The sequence below is a fragment of the Oncorhynchus nerka genome, linkage group LG14 (assembly GCF_034236695.1).
Source record: "Oncorhynchus nerka isolate Pitt River linkage group LG14, Oner_Uvic_2.0, whole genome shotgun sequence".
NCBI classification, from domain to species: domain Eukaryota; kingdom Metazoa; phylum Chordata; class Actinopteri; order Salmoniformes; family Salmonidae; genus Oncorhynchus; species Oncorhynchus nerka.
In genome coordinates this window covers 31,712,190-31,732,507 of record NC_088409.1, presented here as the reverse complement: position 1 = coordinate 31,732,507, position 20,318 = coordinate 31,712,190, and the positions used below count along the sequence as shown (strand labels likewise).

The 20,318-nt window shown below is 40.6% G+C and overlaps 2 protein-coding genes across 3 annotated transcripts; one reads left to right on the top strand and one right to left on the bottom strand.

Annotated features, from left to right (window-relative positions):
• The first annotated feature begins 23 nt into the window (after positions 1-23).
• Positions 24-11,323, top strand: LOC115102570 (solute carrier family 25 member 32-like). The gene is made up of 7 exons (XM_029622669.2): positions 24-927; positions 1,168-1,318; positions 4,100-4,185; positions 4,911-5,065; positions 9,447-9,560; positions 9,777-9,922; positions 10,209-11,323. Exons 1-7 carry the CDS (start codon positions 738-740, stop codon positions 10,330-10,332), a joined length of 966 nt encoding a protein of 321 aa, XP_029478529.1. The 5' UTR covers positions 24-737; the 3' UTR covers positions 10,333-11,323.
• LOC115102615 (collagen triple helix repeat-containing protein 1-like) lies at positions 11,143-19,832 on the bottom strand. 2 transcript variants are annotated; one of them, XM_065027998.1, is made up of 5 exons: positions 19,523-19,832; positions 18,632-18,715; positions 15,381-15,599; positions 14,868-15,084; positions 11,143-11,858 (listed from the first exon to the last, which is right to left on the bottom strand). In XM_065027998.1, the coding sequence occupies exons 1-5, from the start codon at positions 19,631-19,633 to the stop codon at positions 11,716-11,718; spliced, it is 774 nt and encodes a 257-aa protein (XP_064884070.1). In that variant the 5' UTR covers positions 19,634-19,832; the 3' UTR covers positions 11,143-11,715. The 2 variants fall into 2 exon arrangements, with proteins under 2 accessions (XP_064884070.1, XP_064884071.1); XM_065027999.1 differs by lacking the exon at positions 18,632-18,715 and having other exon boundaries at positions 19,523-19,827.
• Positions 19,833-20,318: the final 486 nt, after the last annotated feature.

Sequence of the window (20,318 nt, the reverse complement as noted above, 5' to 3'; positions counted from 1 at the left end):
TTCCTAAAACGTATTGGCGCTTTTGGTGCGTTCAAGACAACTGGGAATTCAAAAAAAAAAACGTCAGTGATCTTAAGGTCGGAATGACCGAGTTCGAGAAGGAGGCCCGAGTTCCCAGCTTGGAATTCCGAGTTGGATGACCGTTTTCTCAGGCGGAGTTCGTTTTTCCGAGTTCCCAGTTGTCATGAACGCACTGAAGTCGGAAGTCTGAGATTTCCGGGTTGGCTGTTGTTTGAACACTGCATCGTAAGAAAACTGGAAACGCGGGAAAAAAAACTAGGTCAAAACATGAAGTCAGTGATATTCTGGTAGGAAATTTGGAGCCCTAGAAAGATGTCCGAGTTTCCGATTTGGAATTCCGAGTTGGATGACGTTCAAAACGATTCTCACAGTTGGAGCCATTTTTTTCCGAGTTCCCAATTATCTTGAACCCACGGAAGTCGGAGGTTTCCGAGGTCTGAGTACCAGTTGTTTTGAACTGGGCATATCTGCTGCGAACTAGTCATTGGGAAGGTCGTGCCAAACATAAATGTAGCTTGTACCACATGACAAAAACGTGGGTCACTAAAACGTCTTAAAATATGATGTGGTTACTTCAAGTATGTGCCTTTTGGATTCCGGGATTAGATTTTACAGTAGCACGATAGCGTGCGCGTTCAGTTGAATAAAATCGGAAGAATTAAGTAACATTAGCTGACGTTACCTTCTAGCTAAATTCACAGAATAACTAGGTAAACATGAGTCCTGCTACGGGACTTCCTGCTTCTTCGGGATCCCCTGGAAGTAGCACACCTTTCTCCATAACTGGACATATCCAGCAAGTCTATAACCATGTCAAAATAGAGAATTTGGTTGCAGGACTCAGTGGAGGAGTCGTGTCAACACTGGTGCTTCACCCTCTTGACCTAGTCAAAATCAGGTTTGCAGGTAACTTATGTCAATGTGTGGCTCTAAAACTCTTAGCTACAAGGTGTTTATTTGTCCTGACTAAAAAGTATTTTCAGCAGCTAGCTAACTTCTACCTTTGACAGGTGTAAGAACCTGAAAATTATGCAATCGGCACATGGTAATAACATAGGAGTAGCTTGCTACCTGGCTATATGGACAGTTGATGTTCTGTTGACTCTGACAGTGCATGTTTTCCCCTGCCTTGTCTTTTTCCTTCAGTGAGTGATGGACTGGACCTGAGACCTAAATATAATGGCATTATTCATTGTTTGAGAAATGTGTGGCAGCAGGAGGGGGTCCGAGGACTCTACCAAGGAGTCACCCCCAACATCTGGGGTGCAGGGGCATCATGGGGACTCTACTTCTTCTTGTATGTATAACCAGAATAAGTCAAACCGGTCTACTTTCTCAGGGATAATAACTTTACAATATGACGCTGGATGACATGACAGTCCATCAGCTGACATATATTTTAATTTCAATAGTCTATCCCAGTTTAAAATGATTTATTTATTTTTGTTACTTTTCTTCACCAGGTAAACTGCAGACATTTTATTTTATTTTTACAAAATCAAATTTTCTGCAATTCTACAAATATTTCCATTGAGCTGACATAAAATGTTGAAGATTTGAAGCTAGTTTATAGCAATTCTACACAGTTTGGCATGGAGCTAAGAGACAATTCTGCAGTTTTAAAGCTAATTTCCAGCAATTCTATGCAATGCTGTGTTCTGCTGCTCAGACATTATAACAAAATCCCTGACTGTCTAGCTATTATTGGATTGTTAGTGCTCAAATATGGTAATATTTAAAATATATACAATACCAGTCCAAAGTTTGGACACATCTACTTATCTTTATTTTGTACTATTTTCTACATTGTAGAATAATAGTGAAGACAATAACACATAACACAATAACACATATGGAATCATGTAGTAACCAAAAAAGTGTTAAACAAATATATTTTATATTTGAGATTCTTCAAAGTAGCCACATTTTGCCTTGATGACAGCTTTGCACACTCTTGGCATTCTCTCAACCAGCTTCATGAGGTAGTCACCTGGGATGCATTTAAATTAACAGGTGTGCCTTGTTAAAAGTTCCTTTGTGGAATGTCTTTCCTTAATGCATTTGAGCCAATCAGTTGTGTTGTGACAGGGGTGGTATACAGAAGATAGCCCTATTTGGTAAAAGACCAAGTCCATATTATGGCAAGAACAGCTCAAATAAGCAAAGAGAAACGACAGTCCATCATTACTTTAAGTCATGAAGGTCAGTCAATCTGGAAAATGTAAAGAACTTTGAAAGTTTCTTCAAGTGCAGTCGCAAAAACCATCAAGCGCTATGATGAAACTGGCTCTCGTGAGGACCGCCATAGAAGACCCAGAGTTACCTCTGCAGCATTAGAGTTAACTGCACCTCAAATTGCAGCCCAAATAAATGCTTCACAGAGTTCAAGTAACAGACACATCTCAACATCAACTGTTCAGAGGAGACTGTGTGAATCAGGCCTTCATGGTTGAATTGCTGCAAAGAAACCACTATTAAAGGACACCAATAAGAAGAAGAGACTTGCTTGAGCCAAGAAACACAAGCAAAGGACATTAGACGGGTGGAAATCTGTCCTTTGATCTGATGAGTCCAAATTTGAGATTTTTGGTTCCAACCGCGGTGTATTGGTGAGACGTAGAGTAGGTGAACGGATTATCTCTCCATGTGTGGCTGAAGCATGGAGGAGGAGGTGTGGGGGTGCTTCGCTGGTGACACTGTCAGTGATGTATTTAAAATTCAAGGCACACTTAAGCAGCATGGCTACCACAGCATTCTGTAGCGATACGCCATCCCATCTGGTTTTGGCTTAGTGGGACTATCATTTTTTTCCCGCTAGGACAATGACCAAAAACACACATCCAGGCTGTGTAAGGGCTGTTTGACCAAGAAGGAGAGTCGCATCAGATGACCTGGCCTTCACGATCACCTGACCTCAACCCAATTGAGATTGTTTGGGATGAGTTCGACCGCAGAGTGAAGGAAAAGCAGCCAACAAGTGCTCAGCATATGTGGGAACTCCTTCAAGACTGTTGGAAAAGCATTCCTCATGAAGCTGGTTGAGAGAGAATTTAAATTTTTATTTAACTAGGCAAGTCAGTTAAGAACAAATTCTTATTTACAATGACGGCCTAGGAACAGTGGGTTAACTGCCTTGTTCAGGGGCAGAGCAACACATTTTTACCTTGTCAGCTCGGGGATTCGATCTAGCAACCTTTCGGTTACTGGCCCAACCACTAGGCTACCTGCCGCCCCAGAATGCCAAGAGTGTGCAAAGCTGTCATCAAGGCAAAGGGTGCCTACTTTGAAGAATCTCAAAAATAAAATGAATGTTGATTTCCTTAACACTTTGTTGGTTATTACATTATTCCATATGTGTTATTTCATAGTTTTGATATATTCACTATTATTCTACAACGTAGAAAATAGTCAAATAAAGAAAAACCCATGAATGAGCAGGTGTGTCCAAACTTTTGACTGGTACTGTATATATAGTTCAATATATTTTCTGCATGTTTTCTATCTGGTTTTGGTTGTTTAAGTTGACACTGAAACAGTTTTCCTGTCCTGAAAATGACCACAGCCCGCCTAAGAATTTTCTATACAGAAAAAAAAATAATTAGCTCCAAATACTGTTCTTTCCTCAATTTTAAAAGGGTAGTTTGAGATTTTGGCAATGAAGCCATTTATCTACTTCCCCAGAGCGGGTTGAACAAAACAGCTAGCATGCTAACTGTTAGTGTAATCTTCAAGTCATTACGCTAACTCTAGTTGGCATTGGCTGGTGAAACTACCTCTAACTTCCTTCATACTGGACACGGAGACGTAAAAAATTGTATCCACGATGGTATTCTGTTGCAGCTAGCGATATTCATAAAATAATTATTTTTCACATTAACCCCCCCCCCCCCCCCAAAAAAAAATTGGGTGTATGCCCTGCAGCCCAGTTGGAAATCCCCTGATCTATCCAATCAAATATGAACTCATAACTTAACATGACTGTTGATAATAGCACTTTTAAATAGCAATGGTAGCTTAGGGATTTGTCTATTGAAGTGTCCAATTAATTTTCTGTACTGTGCGTTACCTTCCCCCACAGTTACAATGCCATCAAGGAGTACACTAAGGAAGGGCGTCAGTCTGAACTGAGTGCCACAGAACACCTGCTGTCAGCCGCCCAAGCAGGTTAGTACTGCCTTTGTCTAGACCCCAGGGACACACACACTGATGGTGGCGTGAGGTCAATACAATGTCTATAACCATAACTTCGAAGGTCAACACTGTTTGATTTATCCGCATAGGTCCAGTGTGGGTCGGTCCATGCTTTCATTCCAATCAAACAGTTACCGTTACACAGCTAAATAAACATATCATAGTCTGCTCCTCTAGTCCAGACTTTGATTAGTTGAATCAGGCGTGTGACTGACTGGTTGGAACAAAATATTTGACTCTTCTGACTCAGGACAAAGTACATATGTATACAGTTACTGGTCAATTTTCTGACCTTTTATTATTTTTTGGGCTATATACAGTCATGTGATTTGATTTACCCTAGCCTAATGATGTTAGAGAGCTCAGTGGAATAAACTAATGCACTGCACTCATTGGCAGACAATGGTAAAGGGAAGAAAGACACTGACTGCTCTGTGTCGTGTTCTACCAACCTCAAGTGACTTTAATTCAACTTAATGAGATAGGGATGTGTTCACCAGCTCCATGCTTCACAGGCTCCATGTAATGTAGCGTAGAGTTTGTAGTTTGGTTTAATTCATGTTGTACACTTATGTAGCTGTGTGTGTGTGTGTGTGTGTGTGTGTGTGTGTGTGTGTGTGTGTGTGTGTGTGTGTGTGTGTGTGTGTGTGTGTGTGTGTGATAGCTCAGAAACTCACCTCTGTTTCCTCCGTCTCCAGGTGTATTGACTCTCACCCTAACCAACCCTATCTGGGTGACTAAGACTCGCCTGGTGCTGCAGTATAACGCTGATCCCACGAGGAAACAGTATAAAGGGATGATGGATGCACTGGTGAAGATCTACCGGCATGAGGGGATACCTGGACTGTACAGGGTGAGGCTCAGTATAACCCAGGTTTTGTCATCTGTATGTATGATGGCTGTATCCTGAATAGAGCTTATTAGGACTCTTGTCTGCTTACAGGTCAGGTCCAGTGAATGTGCAGGACATGTGAATGGTGTCATGTAAACATGTTTTCTCCTTATGATCCCTCACAGCCTAAAATTAGGCAATGTACCATAAAACTTCAATTTAACGCTGTCTCAAATAGCCACCTGTCCTTTTTAATAGCCGGGCACCGGCAAACAGTTCAGCAAATAAACACCTGTTTCAAATCAACGCTGGGTCTAAATGAATTGTTTACGAGGTCACCATGGACAAAGCTCTGATCTTCCCACAGTCAACATTTTTTAAATTTATTCTGTCATTGTTGCCAGCCATGGCGCCACCAAAAAGAAAACACGAGATCAAATGGAGCTCTCTATGGAGCTGATGCGCGAAATTAGGGTGTATGATAGGCACGCTAGTCTTTGCAAGTCTGATCTACAATGAATTCGTTATTATAATGTTTATACTGGTCACAATAAATAGTGTGGTAGTCCTTTCAACTTTTGATTGAGCAAAGCTGTGTGGATTAAGGAAATAGTCGCCTGGCTCAGATAGAAACCTGTCTCTAATAAGCACAGATTGTGTTCAGTGATTGAAGCAAATAGACACCACGGCTATTAAAGATGCAGAAATCTCTCTGACATTTCTTGGTTGCTCAAATTCTAATACACTGCTCAAAAGAATAAAGGGAACACTAAAATAACACATCCTAGATCTGAATGAATGAAATATTCTGTAACGGGGTTCTTCCTGGGAAGGAGAGGCGGACCAAAATGCAGCGTGGTTATAATTCATGGTTCTTTAATAAAGAAACTATACATGAATAAACTACAAAAACCGTGAAAACCCGAAACAGTCCCGTGTGGTACAAATACTGACACAGGAGACAACCACCCACAAAACCCAACACAAAACAGGCTACCTAAATATGGTTCCCAATCAGAGACAATGACTAACACCTGCCTCTGATTGAGAACCATATCAGGGCAAACACAGAAACAGACAAACTAGACACAACATAGAATGCCCACTCAGATCACACCCTGACCAAACAAAACATAGAAACATACAAAGCAAACTATGGTCAGGGTGTGACATATTCTTATTAAATACTTTTTTCTTTACATAGTTGAATGTGCTGACAACAAAATCACACAAAAATTATCAATGGAAATCAAATGTATCAACCCATGGAGGTCTGGATTTGGAGTCACACTCAAAATTAAAGTGGAAAACCACACTACAGGCTGATCCAACATTGATGTAATGTCCTTAAAACAAGTCAAAATGAGGCTCAGTAGTGTGTGTGGCCTCCACGTGCCTGTATGACCTCCCTACAACGCCTGGTCATGCTCCTGATGAGGTGGCGGATGGTCTCCTTAGGGATCTCCTCCCAGACCTGGACTAAAGCATCCGCCAACTCCTGGACAGTCTGTGGTGCAACGTGGCGTTGGTGGATGGAGCGAGACATGATGTCCCAGATGTGCTCAATTGGATTCAGGTCTGGGGAACGGGCGGGCCAGTCCATAGCATCAATGCCTTCCTCTTGCAGGAACTGCTGACACACTCCAGCCACATGAGGTCTAGCATTGTCTTGCATTAGGAGGAACCCAGGGCCAACCGCACCAGCATATGGTCTCACAAGGGGTCTGAGGATTTCATCTCGGTACCTAATGGCAGTCAGGCTACCTCTGGCGAGCACATTGAGGGCTGTGCGGCCCCCCAAAGAAATGCCACCCCACACCATGACTGACCCACAGCCAAACCGGTCATGCTGGAGGATGTTGCAGGCAGCAGAACGTTCTCCACGGCGTCTCCAGACTGTCACGTCTGTCACATGTGCTCAGTGTGAACCTGCTTTCATCTGTGAAGAGCACAGGGTGCCAGTGGCGAATTTGCCAATCTTGGTGTTCTCTGGCAAATGCCAAACGTCCTGCATGGTGTTGGGCTGTAAGCACAACCCCCACGTGTGGACGTCAGGCCCTCATACCACCCTCATGGAGTCTGTTTCTAACCGTTTGAGCAGACACATGCACATTTGTGGCCTGCTGGAGGTCATTTTGCAGGGCTCTGGCAGTGCTCCTCCTACTCCTCCTTGCACAAAGGCGGAGGTAGCGGTCCTGCTGCTGGGTTGTTGCCCTCCTACGGCCTCCTCCACGTCTCCTGATGTACTGGCCTGTCTCCTGGTAGCGCCTCCATGCTCTGGACACTACGCTGACAGACACAGCAAACCTTCTTGCCACAGCTCGCATTGATGTACCATCCTGGATGAGCTGCACTACCTGAGCCACTTGTGTGGGTTGTAGACTCACTCTACCACTAGAGTGAAAGCACCGCCAGCATTCAAAAGTGACCAAAACATCAGCCAGGAAGCATAGGAACTGAGAAGTGGTCTGGTCACCACCTGCAGAACCACTCCTTTATTGGGGGAGTCTTGCTAATTGCCTATAATTTCCACCTGTTGTCTATTCAATTTGCACAACAGTATGTGAAATTTATTGTCAATCAGTGTTGCTTCCTAAGTGGACAGTTTGATTTCACAGAAGTGTGATTGACTTGGAGTTACATTGTGTTGTTTAAGTGTTCCCTTTATTTTTTTGAGCAGTGTAGTTCTAATAAGACTCCTGAACAGGTAATCAAATGGCTACCTGGACTGTTTGCATTGTGTTCCCCCCCAACCCCTCTTTTTACGCTGCTGCTACTCTCTGTTTATCATATATGCATAGTCACTTTAACTATACATTCATGTACATACTACCTCAATTAGCCCGACCAACCAGAGCTCCCGCACATTGGCTACACGGACTATCTGCATTGTGTCCCGCCACCCCCTTGTTTACACTACTGCTACTCTCTGTTCATCATATATGCATCGTCACTTTAACCATATCTACATGTACATACTACCTCAATCAGCCCGACTAACAGGTGCCTGTATATAGCCTCGCTACTTTTATAGCCTCGCTACTGTTATTTATCACTGTCTTTTTATGGTTGTTTGTATTTCTTTACTTACCTATTGTTCACCTAATACCTTTAAAAAATATATATATATTACACTGTTGGTTAAAGCTTGTAAGTAAGCATTTCACTGTAAGGTTGTATTTGGCCCACGTGACAAATAAACTTTGATTTGATTTGAGTTAGCCTCATTTAATTTAGTGTAGTGTAGAGAATCATTGTATCATCTAAACCGCTGTGAAATAGCTTTTCCATACCCCAAAATATTGTATTTTCAGATGTTTGAAGCTGGTGTACAAAACAGAAAGTAAAAGAAGCAAAACAAAACTTAAGAACAAGAAGCATAGAAATAGCCACATAGAACAGATGTACCACTTCTTAGACTTGCTTTCAATGAGTGACATACCTATAACTCAAATTTCTATGTGAATTTGCTTTTATTGAAGTTATTACAGTATGTACTGTAGTTGCATAAAAATTGAATGTATGTCTTGTAGACTATCACTAGGGGGCAGTACATCCATTTTACATTTGAGCAATTTAGCACACTCTTATCCAGAGGGACATACATTTAGTGCATTCATCTTAAGATAGCTAGGTGAGACAACAACATTTCAGTCAGTGGTGGAAAAAGTACCAAATTGTCATACTTCAGTAAAAGTAAAGATACATTAATAGGGAACGACTCAAGTGAAAGTCGCCCATTAAAATACTACTTGAGTAAAAGTTTAAAAGTATCTGGTTTTAAATATACTTCAGTATCAAAAGTAAATGTAATTGCTGAAATATACTTAAGTATAAAAAGCAAAAGTATCAGTCATTTCAAATTCCTTATATTAGGCAGTGCAGACTGCACCAAACCAGTACAGCTACCCCAAAAACTACTTAAGTAGTATATTCAATTATTTTTACTTAACTACTTTACACAGCTGTTCACAGTCATAGTAATAAGTACATTTTTTCCTCAATAAAGTAGTTAGTAGTGCTAGTATGAGTAGATCGTGCACAGGGCAGGGCTGATCAATGTCAGTCCTCTAAGGCCAAAACCCTTCTGGTTGTCATCCTCTACTTCTAATAAGGGACTAATTCAGACCTGGGACACCAGTTGTGTGCAATTAACTACCAGGTAGAAACAAAAACAGAAGTGTTTCGGACCTCCAGGACTGGAATTGAACAGCCTGGGTAGTCGATAGGATAAATTGTCTTTCAAGATATTAGTGTCTTTAAATCAGCTATAATAATATAATAACATCAATATTATAAATACCATGATCATATCAATTGGATTTAGAAGATAATATATAACATTTCATTTCAAAGTTTATTTGTCAGGTACAGATAATGACCCCAGTGTTTAATCCTCCAGGGGTATGTTCCTGGTTTATTTGGCACGTCACACGGGGCATTGCAGTTCATGGCCTATGAGGAGTTGAAGAGAGACTACAACAAATACAAGAAAATGCCTTCAGAAGCAAAACTGGTGAGTGCAGACTGCAGAGTGAGGAAACATTAAGACTTCTATAACCACACCTAGTTTTAATGACTCAACCATATGGGGAATAAACCTTTAAAGTACTTATAAAGAAAACCCACATCTAAGTGTTGCAGGATTTCTGGAAGAATTACCGTAATGCTTATGAAAGAAGTGAATCACAGGCATCATTCCTCCAACCTCTCTCTCTCTCTGTCTGACCAGAATCCATTGGAATATATCACAATGGCAGCTCTATCCAAAATATTTGCTGTGGCTACCACATACCCTTACCAGGTGGTGCGGGCTCGCCTGCAGGACCAGCATAATAAGTACAATGGAGTCCTGGATGTGGTCAGGAGGACATGGAGGTAGGCCAAGACCACACTGTTGGTTAACTGTACATACAGGGAAAACAGCTAGTTTTAGGTTAACTTGTCAAAACTTGGTATAATTGACTGTTAACTGAGCATATAACCATGTTCATGGGTTAGGTAACATAACAGTATGAAGCAACAAAGATCTGCAGCTTCAAACTCTAACCCTACAGAGAGCCATGAGAAAGCTTGCTAACGCCCATTCCAATGCTGCCATTTCAGTCTGTGTTTTTTCTTCTCCCACATAGTGACTACTGTGTTTCTTTTGGCCCCTCCACAGGAATGAGGGAGCTGTAGGGTTCTATAAAGGCATGGTGCCCAACCTGATCCGTGTCACCCCAGCCTGCTGTATCACCTTCGTGGTCTATGAGAACGTGTCTCGCTTCCTGATGGGCCAGAAGTGAGGAGGACTAAGGAGACAGCCATGGAAAGACCACAAAAAGGAAGGGACTCAGCCAGTGTATGTGGCGCTAGATAAGATAAGCCATGAACTGAAGTCTCCAGAACTGTCACAGCAGGTAACTGGACAACTGAAGCAGACATGTCACCTGGATGCACCTCTGGCAGCCGAGTCAAAAAATGATGTTGACAATGCTGATAATTAAAGACTGGTCTCTGTCTCTTCCTTGGATGCATCAGAGAAGAACAGACCTCACTGGAGGTACTATACAGGATGTGGGTGTGAAACATCAAAGCAAAATGAACCATTTCAATGCTGCTGGCTGTGATGTGAGTACTGTGTGTGTGTGTGTTAAAAGAGCATACCTGCTATTTTCAGGGGACTAATGTACGCCCAATTTGTTTTTATTTACTGTATTGGTGTCATACTGTAGTGCATATAATTATGTCATAGGAAATGATCACAGATGACTGATTACACCGTTTCACATCTTTGAAATAATGTTAATTTCAGAAGTCTTAATCTGAAATATCAGTGTTGAATTGGCATTAGTTCATTTTCAGGTAAAATGTTCTACTAAAGTTGAATGCTTTATGTTGCTTTTTCATTTCAGATCATTTTACATTTTGCTGTGCTGTGTTCACTTGTCATTTCAAAACGATATGAACACATTCATTTTTTATGAATTCACCTGGTCATGCATAAACCAATGTTCAACAAAAGTTCTCTGATAGTAAAACATTTGTTAGCTTTTTGTAGCTTCAGATTACATTTAACAGCTGTCCTGTGTTCACTTTTCACTTGGAAAAAGATATTAACACATGCATTTCTTTATTAATTTACCTGGTAATGCAAAAACCAATGTTCAAATGATGTTCTTCTCTGATAGGAAAACATTTGTTAGCTTTTTTTGCTTCAGATAACATTTTAAAGCTGTGTCGTGTTAACTTGTCACTTGAAAAATATATCTACCCATGCATTTCTTTATGAATTCACCCATTTTCAAAAAACATATATCCGATAGGAAAACATGTTATAGTGTAATGAGTAACACAATGCATGATTCATATAATATATGACTTAATTGACAGTAATTCAAAATCTTGCCTTATTAAACAGGAATGGGACTAATGAGGAATAAATCTAATTTCAGGTGGCCAATAAACTAGACCCTACCCAGGTGCTGTAGTACAAAACATACAAGTGAACATCAGTGATACTGTAGTAGGCTTTAGCCACAACTGAAGTTGTCTGATTGGCCAGAGGACATTGTCAAAGACTAGGAACCCATCCAGAATCTAAACTGATATGTAGTCAAAGGCTTCAGAAGGATTGTTAGGGGTTCTTTCTCTATGGGGCCTGGTCCCATCACTTAAAAAAGACGGCCTCATTTGGGCAGCTCCTCTATGAAGACCCTGGATACAGAGTTCCACCCTGTAGATGCATCTCCTCTGGGGTAGTCAGCACAGGTCCCCACCCAGATAGCCACGTCCACCAGGCCTGCCCGGATCCCCTCACACAACCCTTCAACTGGGACAAGACAAGAAGAGGAGTTACTCTAACGACTGTTAACAAAGTGTTGTTTCTACACTCATTAATGCATAGTTAAAAGGGTATAAGGGCAACTTAAGGCAAAGTGTCACTGAGAAAAGTACTAAGGTCATTGAGGTATATTTACAAGACAACTTCCTGAGTTACATTGAACACACACACTGCCGTATGTGTGCCAATACGAGGGCTGTTAATGGCTTTGTTTTGGTCTTGCTACACTGGTGAACTTGGCAGCTACAGAAAACTATGAAGTGGGCATGCATATGCAAAATGTCTTGCTTCACAGTAGAATTTAAACAGTAATAGTAGAGATATTATTCATATTTTAAGGCTACAATAGATTTCACATTTGAGATATATAAGCAAAATACCACCACAAACAAATGGCTACCACTAGCTACAATAGCTCAGTTTAGCTCCGTTCCACTTACCGGATGAGCTATACATGTTGGTGGTATAATCTGTAACCAGATGAGGTCCTGTATATAGTGAGTGTAAGGTTGATTACCAGATGAGGTTCTGTGTATAGTGAGTGTAAGGTTGATTACCAGATGAGGTTCTGTGTATAGTGAGTGTAAGGTTGATTACCAGATGAGGTTCTGTGTATAGTGAGTGTAAGGTTGATTACCAGATGAGGTTATGTGTATAGTGAGTGTAAGGTTGATTACCAGATGAGGTTCTGTATATAGTGAGTGTAAGGTTGATTACCAGATGAGGTTCTGTATATAGTGAGTGTAAGGTTGATTATCAGATGAGGTTCTGTATATAGTGAGTGTAAGGTTGATTACCAGATGAGGTTCTGTATATAGTGAGTGTAAGGTTGATTACCAGATGAGGTTCTGTATATAGTGAGTGTAAGGTTGATTATCAGATGAGGTTCTGTATATAGTGAGTGTAAGGTTGATTACCAGATGAGGTTCTATGTATAGTGAGTGTAAGGTTGATTACCAGATGAGGTTCTATGTATAGTGAGTGTAAGGTTGATTACCAGATGAGGTTCTATGTATAGTGAGTGTAAGGTTGATTACCAGATGAGGTTCTGTATATAGTGAGTGTAAGGTTGATTACCAGATGAGGTTCTGTATATAGTGAGTGTAAGGTTGATTACCAGATGAGGTTCTATGTATAGTGAGTGTAAGGTTGATTATCAGATGAGGTTCTGTATATAGTGAGTGTAAGGTTGATTACCAGATGAGGTTCTGTATATAGTGAGTGTAAGGTTGATTACCAGATGAGGTTCTGTATATAGTGAGTGTAAGGTTGATTATCAGATGAGGTTCTGTATATAGTGAGTGTAAGGTTGATTACCAGATGAGGTTATGTGTATAGTGAGTGTAAGGTTGATTACCAGATGAGGTTCTGTATATAGTGAGTGTAAGGTTGATTACCAGATGAGGTTCTGTATATAGTGAGTGTAAGGTTGATTACCAGATGAGGTTCTGTGTATAGTGAGTGTAAGGTTGATTACCAGATGAGGTTCTATGTATAGTGAGTGTAAGGTTGATTACCAGATGAGGTTCTATGTATAGTGAGTGTAAGGTTGATTACCAGATGAGGTTCTATGTATAGTGAGTGTAAGGTTGATTACCAGATGAGGTTCTGTGTATAGTGAGTGTAAGGTTGATTACCAGATGAGGTTCTGTATATAGTGAGTGTAAGGTTGATTACCAGATGAGGTTCTGTATATAGTGAGTGTAAGGTTGATTACCAGATGAGGTTCTGTATATAGTGAGTGTAAGGTTGATTACCAGATGAGGTTCTGTATATAGTGAGTGTAAGGTTGATTACCAGATGAGGTTCTATGTATAGTGAGTGTAAGGTTGATTACCAGATGAGGTTCTGTGTATAGTGAGTGTAAGGTTGATTACCAGATGAGGTTCTGTGTATAGTGAGTGTAAGGTTGATTACCAGATGAGGTTCTGTATATAGTGAGTGTAAGGTTGATTACCAGATGAGGTTCTGTATATAGTGAGTGTAAGGTTGATTACCAGATGAGGTTCTGTATATAGTGAGTGTAAAGTTGATTACCAGGTGAGGTTCTGTATATAGTGAGTGTAAGGTTGATTACCAGATGAGGTTCTGTATATAGTGAGTGTAAGGTTGATTACCAGATGAGGTTCTGTATATAGTGAGTGTAAGGTTGATTACCAGATGAGGTTATGTGTATAGTGAGTGTAAAGTTGATTACCAGATGAGGTTCTGTATATAGTGAGTGTAAGGTTGATTACCAGATGAGGTTCTGTATATAGTGAGTGTAAGGTTGATTACCAGATGAGGTTCTGTATATAGTGAGTGTAAGGTTGATTACCAGATGAGGTTCTGTATATAGTGAGTGTAAAGTTGATTACCAGGTGAGGTTCTGTATATAGTGAGTGTAAGGTTGATTACCAGATGAGGTTCTGTATATAGTGAGTGTAAGGTTGATTATCAGATGAGGTTCTGTATATAGTGAGTGTAAGGTTGATTACCAGATGAGGTTATGTGTATAGTGAGTGTAAAGTTGATTACCAGATGAGGTTCTGTATATAGTGAGTGTAAGGTTGATTACCAGATGAGGTTCTGTATATAGTGAGTGTAAGGTTGATTACCAGATGAGGTTATGTGTATAGTGAGTGTAAGGTTGATTACCAGATGAGGTTCTATGTATAGTGAGTGTAAGGTTGATTACCAGATGAGGTTCTATGTATAGTGAGTGTAAGGTTGATTACCAGATGAGGTTCTATGTATAGTGAGTGTAAGGTTGATTACCAGATGAGGTTCTGTGTATAGTGAGTGTAAGGTTGATTACCAGATGAGGTTCTGTATATAGTGAGTGTAAGGTTGATTACCAGATGAGGTTCTGTATATAGTGAGTGTAAAGTTGATTACCAGATGAGGTTCTGTATATAGTGAGTGTAAGGTTGATTACCAGATGAGGTTCTGTATATAGTGAGTGTAAGGTTGATTACCAGATGAGGTTCTATGTATAGTGAGTGTAAGGTTGATTACCAGATGAGGTTCTGTGTATGTTGATGGTGGAGTTGAGCTCAGGGCTGCCTTGGTCGAGGTAGATGATGAACTCGATGGGCAGAGGTCCTGTACACTCAGCTCCGTTGAAGGTGAAGTACCAACGCTGGCAGCAGGCTGTCTTACACTTCAGCCTCAGGGAGCCGCTGAAGAGCACACGCAGGGCGCTGTCTGAACGCAGCTTGGTGAATGTACAGTCCTACAGGGGAGACACGAGAGGTGGAGACACTAGCATCCAATGATAGCATCTTCAATGTTTTATGTTTTGTATTCATGTCTCGTTTCAATTCAGTGTGAATAATACAATGTTGTTAACAGTAATTATACTGTTAGTACAGAGGCTTAAGAGCAAATTAAAATAACATGTTAACGAATGCTTTTCTCTAAACGAACACAATCAACATTATTATGGATGATCAATATAGTAATAATGCTGATGTAACTATATTACTCTGTGCCCCAGATCCTGTCTAATGAGCATTGCCTGCCACTTACAGCTATTTTGCCCAGGTCGATCCCATAGTTGAGTGAGTTCCAGGCACACTGCTTGTAGTTGGGTTTCCAGGGCTCCTCAAACACCTCACTCACACACTCTCCTTTCTCCCCCTTGATGCCATCGCGCCCCGGGATGCCAGGGGTCCCAGGGATGCCATTGGTGCCAGGGTTACCCTCCCTGCCAGGGGTGCCAGCCGGACCCTGGGGGCAGCTGTTGTACTGGAGAATGAGAGAGGGGGGAGAGAGAGAGACACTGTTATAATGGGGAACAAGAAGGAGAAACAGACTGTTCTAATAACCACACTAATAACATACCACCTAGAGATAAGAAATACCAGGTTGTCATCTAAGCATCATATGAACTACATCAAATGTATGTGCCCACATTCATGACAATGGACATCTAGACCTGCAATGGATAATGGTGGACACAGACGTCAGTTTAATGTCTAGTTTTGATTTACAGTTGATTGAGTTGTCTAATGTGAATTCAATCTGAAATCAACAGAAATGTGAACCTTGTCATGAATTTAGGCTAAAAGTTGCGTGAAAAAAAGACAAACATTTATGAAATTCCTTTACGTTGATGACTTTTCGCAAATCCAATCACATTCATTTTTGTTTGTTTAAATGATGTGGAAACAACACTGATTCAACCAGTTTGTGTCCAGGGGGACTTGACTCCCAATCACAAAAGTGCAAAAGAAGATGTCAAATGTCTGGGCCTTTTGTGACCAAAATACATGAGTGATAGAGTGAATCCATCAGGAATTCAGAGTGTAAATCTGTGTTCCTGTGTTTGTGGTCAGTCAGTGACTTGAAACAGACAGACCTGCATGATTCAATGTCCAGTTCTGTTTTGTTTAAACAGATGCTGCCTCTTACTCACAGTGACTCAAACACATACAGACAGGCTGGCTGGCCAGAGTAACCATACCACACAGAGAGAGATAAACCATGCTTCTCTAACATGACTGTTTATCGCTAGACTCTCATACATAGATATACTTGGTGAATCAGCAACTGATTAAATGTAAATGGGGGAAATCAGGAAGTATTTTTCTGTGCTGTTGTCTGATGTACTAGGCCTAGAGTGCAGTATTTAACATACAAACTTGTGATACTCTTAGCTAAGCACATTGTATCAGAATAAATAATGTAGCCATGTTCTCAGATCAAGAACATTCACTCAAAGGATATAAACAAACATAGGAACAAATTAGCCAGTGCTCAATGAGATGATAAGTAACCGTTGAGAATCGGCTAGGAAAATGTCCGCTTTTTATTAGTCATGCAGCTGTGCTGTGCAAAGCCTGAGTCTTCTATAACAAAAAAGAAACCAAAGACAACTTCAGCTTATATTACAGTGAACTGGTTATTTCAAGAACTAACTTGAGCTGATATTGTTCATATTACTTTTAGACAATGAGAATTTCAGGAATGCCAAAATCAAATATAAAATGGGGTAGACTATGTCGCATTTCAAATTCCAGCTGTCGAGACACAAATGGTATAGTGAGCAATATACCAGGCTTGAAGAGACCTGGGCCCGGTTTCCCAAAAGCATCTTAAGGTTAAGTTCATTGTTAGAACCTTCGTAGGAGCATCGTTATATCTCCGAGCTGTTTCCCAAAACCATCGTTATTAACGTTGCACTTGAAAACACTCGAAATCTAACGCCTGCCTCAGACCACTCATAGAACAGCTAAGCGTGCCGTAAGATACCTTTTTGCCCTCACACGTCACTTTATACACAGAAGATCTCCGCTAAACAGAGTATCAATCACATCTGTCTCTGTGAGCATGATAACTTCAGAACAAAAATTCTAAGTTGCCACTGTCTTTGCAAATGATACAAACTAGCGACATATAAAAATATGTTTCAAATGAGAGATGACCGCATTAAAATATAAACAGTAAGCTATAGGCCTATTTCAATCATATTGAAATACATTTCATGTTTAATCAAATGTGTTATATTTTGCTGTCTTTAATTTGTCTCAACATATTCTATGATGTGTATCCTAACATGTGCACAATGATCTGCCAAATAAGTGATTTTGTGCAAATTTATCATTAGAATAATACCCCTCAATATTTCCAGGCATAAGTAGTAATATCTCTCTAGGTCTAGGAACTGTTCCGTCGTCGGTATTGTGAAATCATTATAACTTTAAGGAAAGATTTTGATGGATAAAGCTGATCCGAGAGCAGCGAGAGCAGCACTCGCTTTCTTTCGATCCTAACAGTATCAACATGTGCTCCAACGATACACTTAGCGACGATTCTCTCTGTATGGTGTTTAGGGAAACGCCTGATATATCTTCGGCATTTGTAGGAAAGATGCATCGTTAAAACACTCGCCTACATTCCATCGCTATTGGAAAACGAGACCCCGGTCTATTTTGCCATTAACTGGCAATGATGGAGTCACCAGGGGGTCTGTTCTGGCTGGGGGAGTGATGTGTCTGGGTCCCACAGCTCACCAAACAAAGTACCAGGGTCATGCTGGTGAAATGACAGATTGTGACTAAGATAAACCAAGTATTCTCCTATAAAAGCACTTGAGCACAGGCATGGGATTTGAGATACATAATACAGTAAGTAGCCTATAAGTGACAATATGTAAATGCCTCTGTGACTATACATATATTTGAATGTGGTTATTATCCTTTATTAACATATGCCATTTAGCAGACACTTTTATCCATGCATTGTTACATATGGGTGGTCCAGGGACTCCAACCCACAATCCTGGCATTGCAAGCGCCGTGCTCTATCAACTGAGCCATACAGGACTGGATCCAATATCATTATAAGACCACAGTTGAGGGAATGAATGTCTCAGATGTTTATTCGGGTTTGTTTTATTTCTGGAGAGAATTCAAAAGCCATGGAAGGAACCTCTGTTTCTGAAACGTGCCGAACAAACTGCAGTAGCAGTATAATATACAGCGTTTATACTTTACACAGACAAACATACTACTGCTGTGATAACGGAGAAAGTGACTGTTATTGCAACTATGGACTAACATTGGGAAATCCCCAACACACCACACACAGATCCAAACTTTTCAAACGAGCTGGACAAAAAAGAAGACCTAAAATAGCGAAAAAAGTGATGTCTCAGCAAACAGTGTGCAGACTTCAAGCCAATGAGAGAGCATGCTGCTAAAGACACACATAATACACAGTAACGCTACATTGACAAGAAAAAAAGCTATATGCTCTGGAAAGGATGAGATTATTACCATGTTGTTCAAATAAGAGGTTCTTGAATCGGATTCAGCAGCGATTCTGGTGCAGTTTGGTTTGTCTGCATCGTTTCCAGTACACTAGACAGATAATAACAAGATGCTGTTCATCAAATCACATTACTCAGTTATTACCATGCAGTCCTTTACTGCTTGTCAGATGTTTAAACTAGGAGTGCACCAAAGGACCCACCCACTATTTTACAGTAGGCTAAACCTACTGGGCAAAAACTGGTTGAAAATGTCGTTTCCATGTAGTTCCAACCCCGACTAAATCAACGTGAGGAGTTGAATCAACGTGGAAAACTCATTGGATTTGCAAAAAGTAATCAACATAATGGAATTTCGTATTTTTTCCCCAAAAAACGTTTAACCGAAATCCAATGACATGGTGACATTTTTGTGGATTTCACGTTGAATTCAAGATAGTTGACAACTGAACCAAATGTAAATCCAAACTCGACGTTGAAATGACGTCTGTGTCCAGTGAACAATGAACCAGTCAGACCACTCATGACTTCTGTCTGGGTCTTTGTTATTCTTCTGCATGCTGGACCTTTGTCAACTTCTTGTTTGCATCAGTTATGCCCAACATGCCATATAATATTGAAAGAACATTAGCGAGTGGCCACTGGTCAACGTGGCACCAATCATCCATAGCACATTCAAAATGATGATAGTAGGTATAGAACTGAAAATCACTAAAAAGCAAACATCTTTGAAAAAAAACGTTTTGATATTCTAAATGATGAAATAATGAAAGGAAATTGCAACAATTAAAGGCTTAAACATTGGTTATATTAATCGGGATGAGATTCGGTAGTTGCGGCACTTTGAGGGATGTGTAGCTTTAACCCACAATAGTTGATTTGAGATGGGTTTTTTTACCTTTTCGTATTCAACATCCTTCCTGTCAAGTGCCTTTCTCAATTTCTCTGCTCCATGGAAAGGTAGAATCACGCAGGTGATGAGCAGCAGACGAGCTAGAGCTGATACCATCTTTTATTTTCCCAAAAGATCGAGAGAGACCACGGCACTTCCCTGCTGCTCTGCTGCGCCGTACTTCAAGTGAGTGTGGATGAGCGAAGTTTAGAGCGCGCCTATGCTCTGCCTATAAATGTGTTCATGAGTTTTTGTCACTAAACTTTGTCAAATGTCTGAACCTTCTCATATGTTGTCATGGGCGGGAAATGTATGTGAGCCTGCTGCGTGTCAATTGGTCTGGAACTGGAACGTGTGTTTTTCCACGTTTTAGGCTATTTGTTCCCCCTCAATTGCTTCACTATAACAAAGGGCTCCAGCGAATTTGGAACTTTTACTGTTGAAAAGCGATATCTCAAGTCTAAATAACGTAAAGTGCACACACTAAAGGGAAGAAGAAAAACACTTTTGAGCAAAATAGTGTTTTTTTTTAGACACAACTGCAAACTTCAAGGAGTTGGTGTGATGGGAATCGTGATGTCATCGGCCTCCCACCTTGCTTGAGGACTAATACAGGAGCAATAAAGAACAAAAGAAGAAACGTCTTCAGCGTTATAGATTGAATAGAACCCAACATATTGATTATGCTTCAGCTTGTTTACAGTTGTTGTGGGCTGCCCTGTGCCCCACCACTAATAACAGATTGGGGAAATGGAACTATGTACTTTCTCATCTATTGTAGACCCACATCATGGTATGGAAT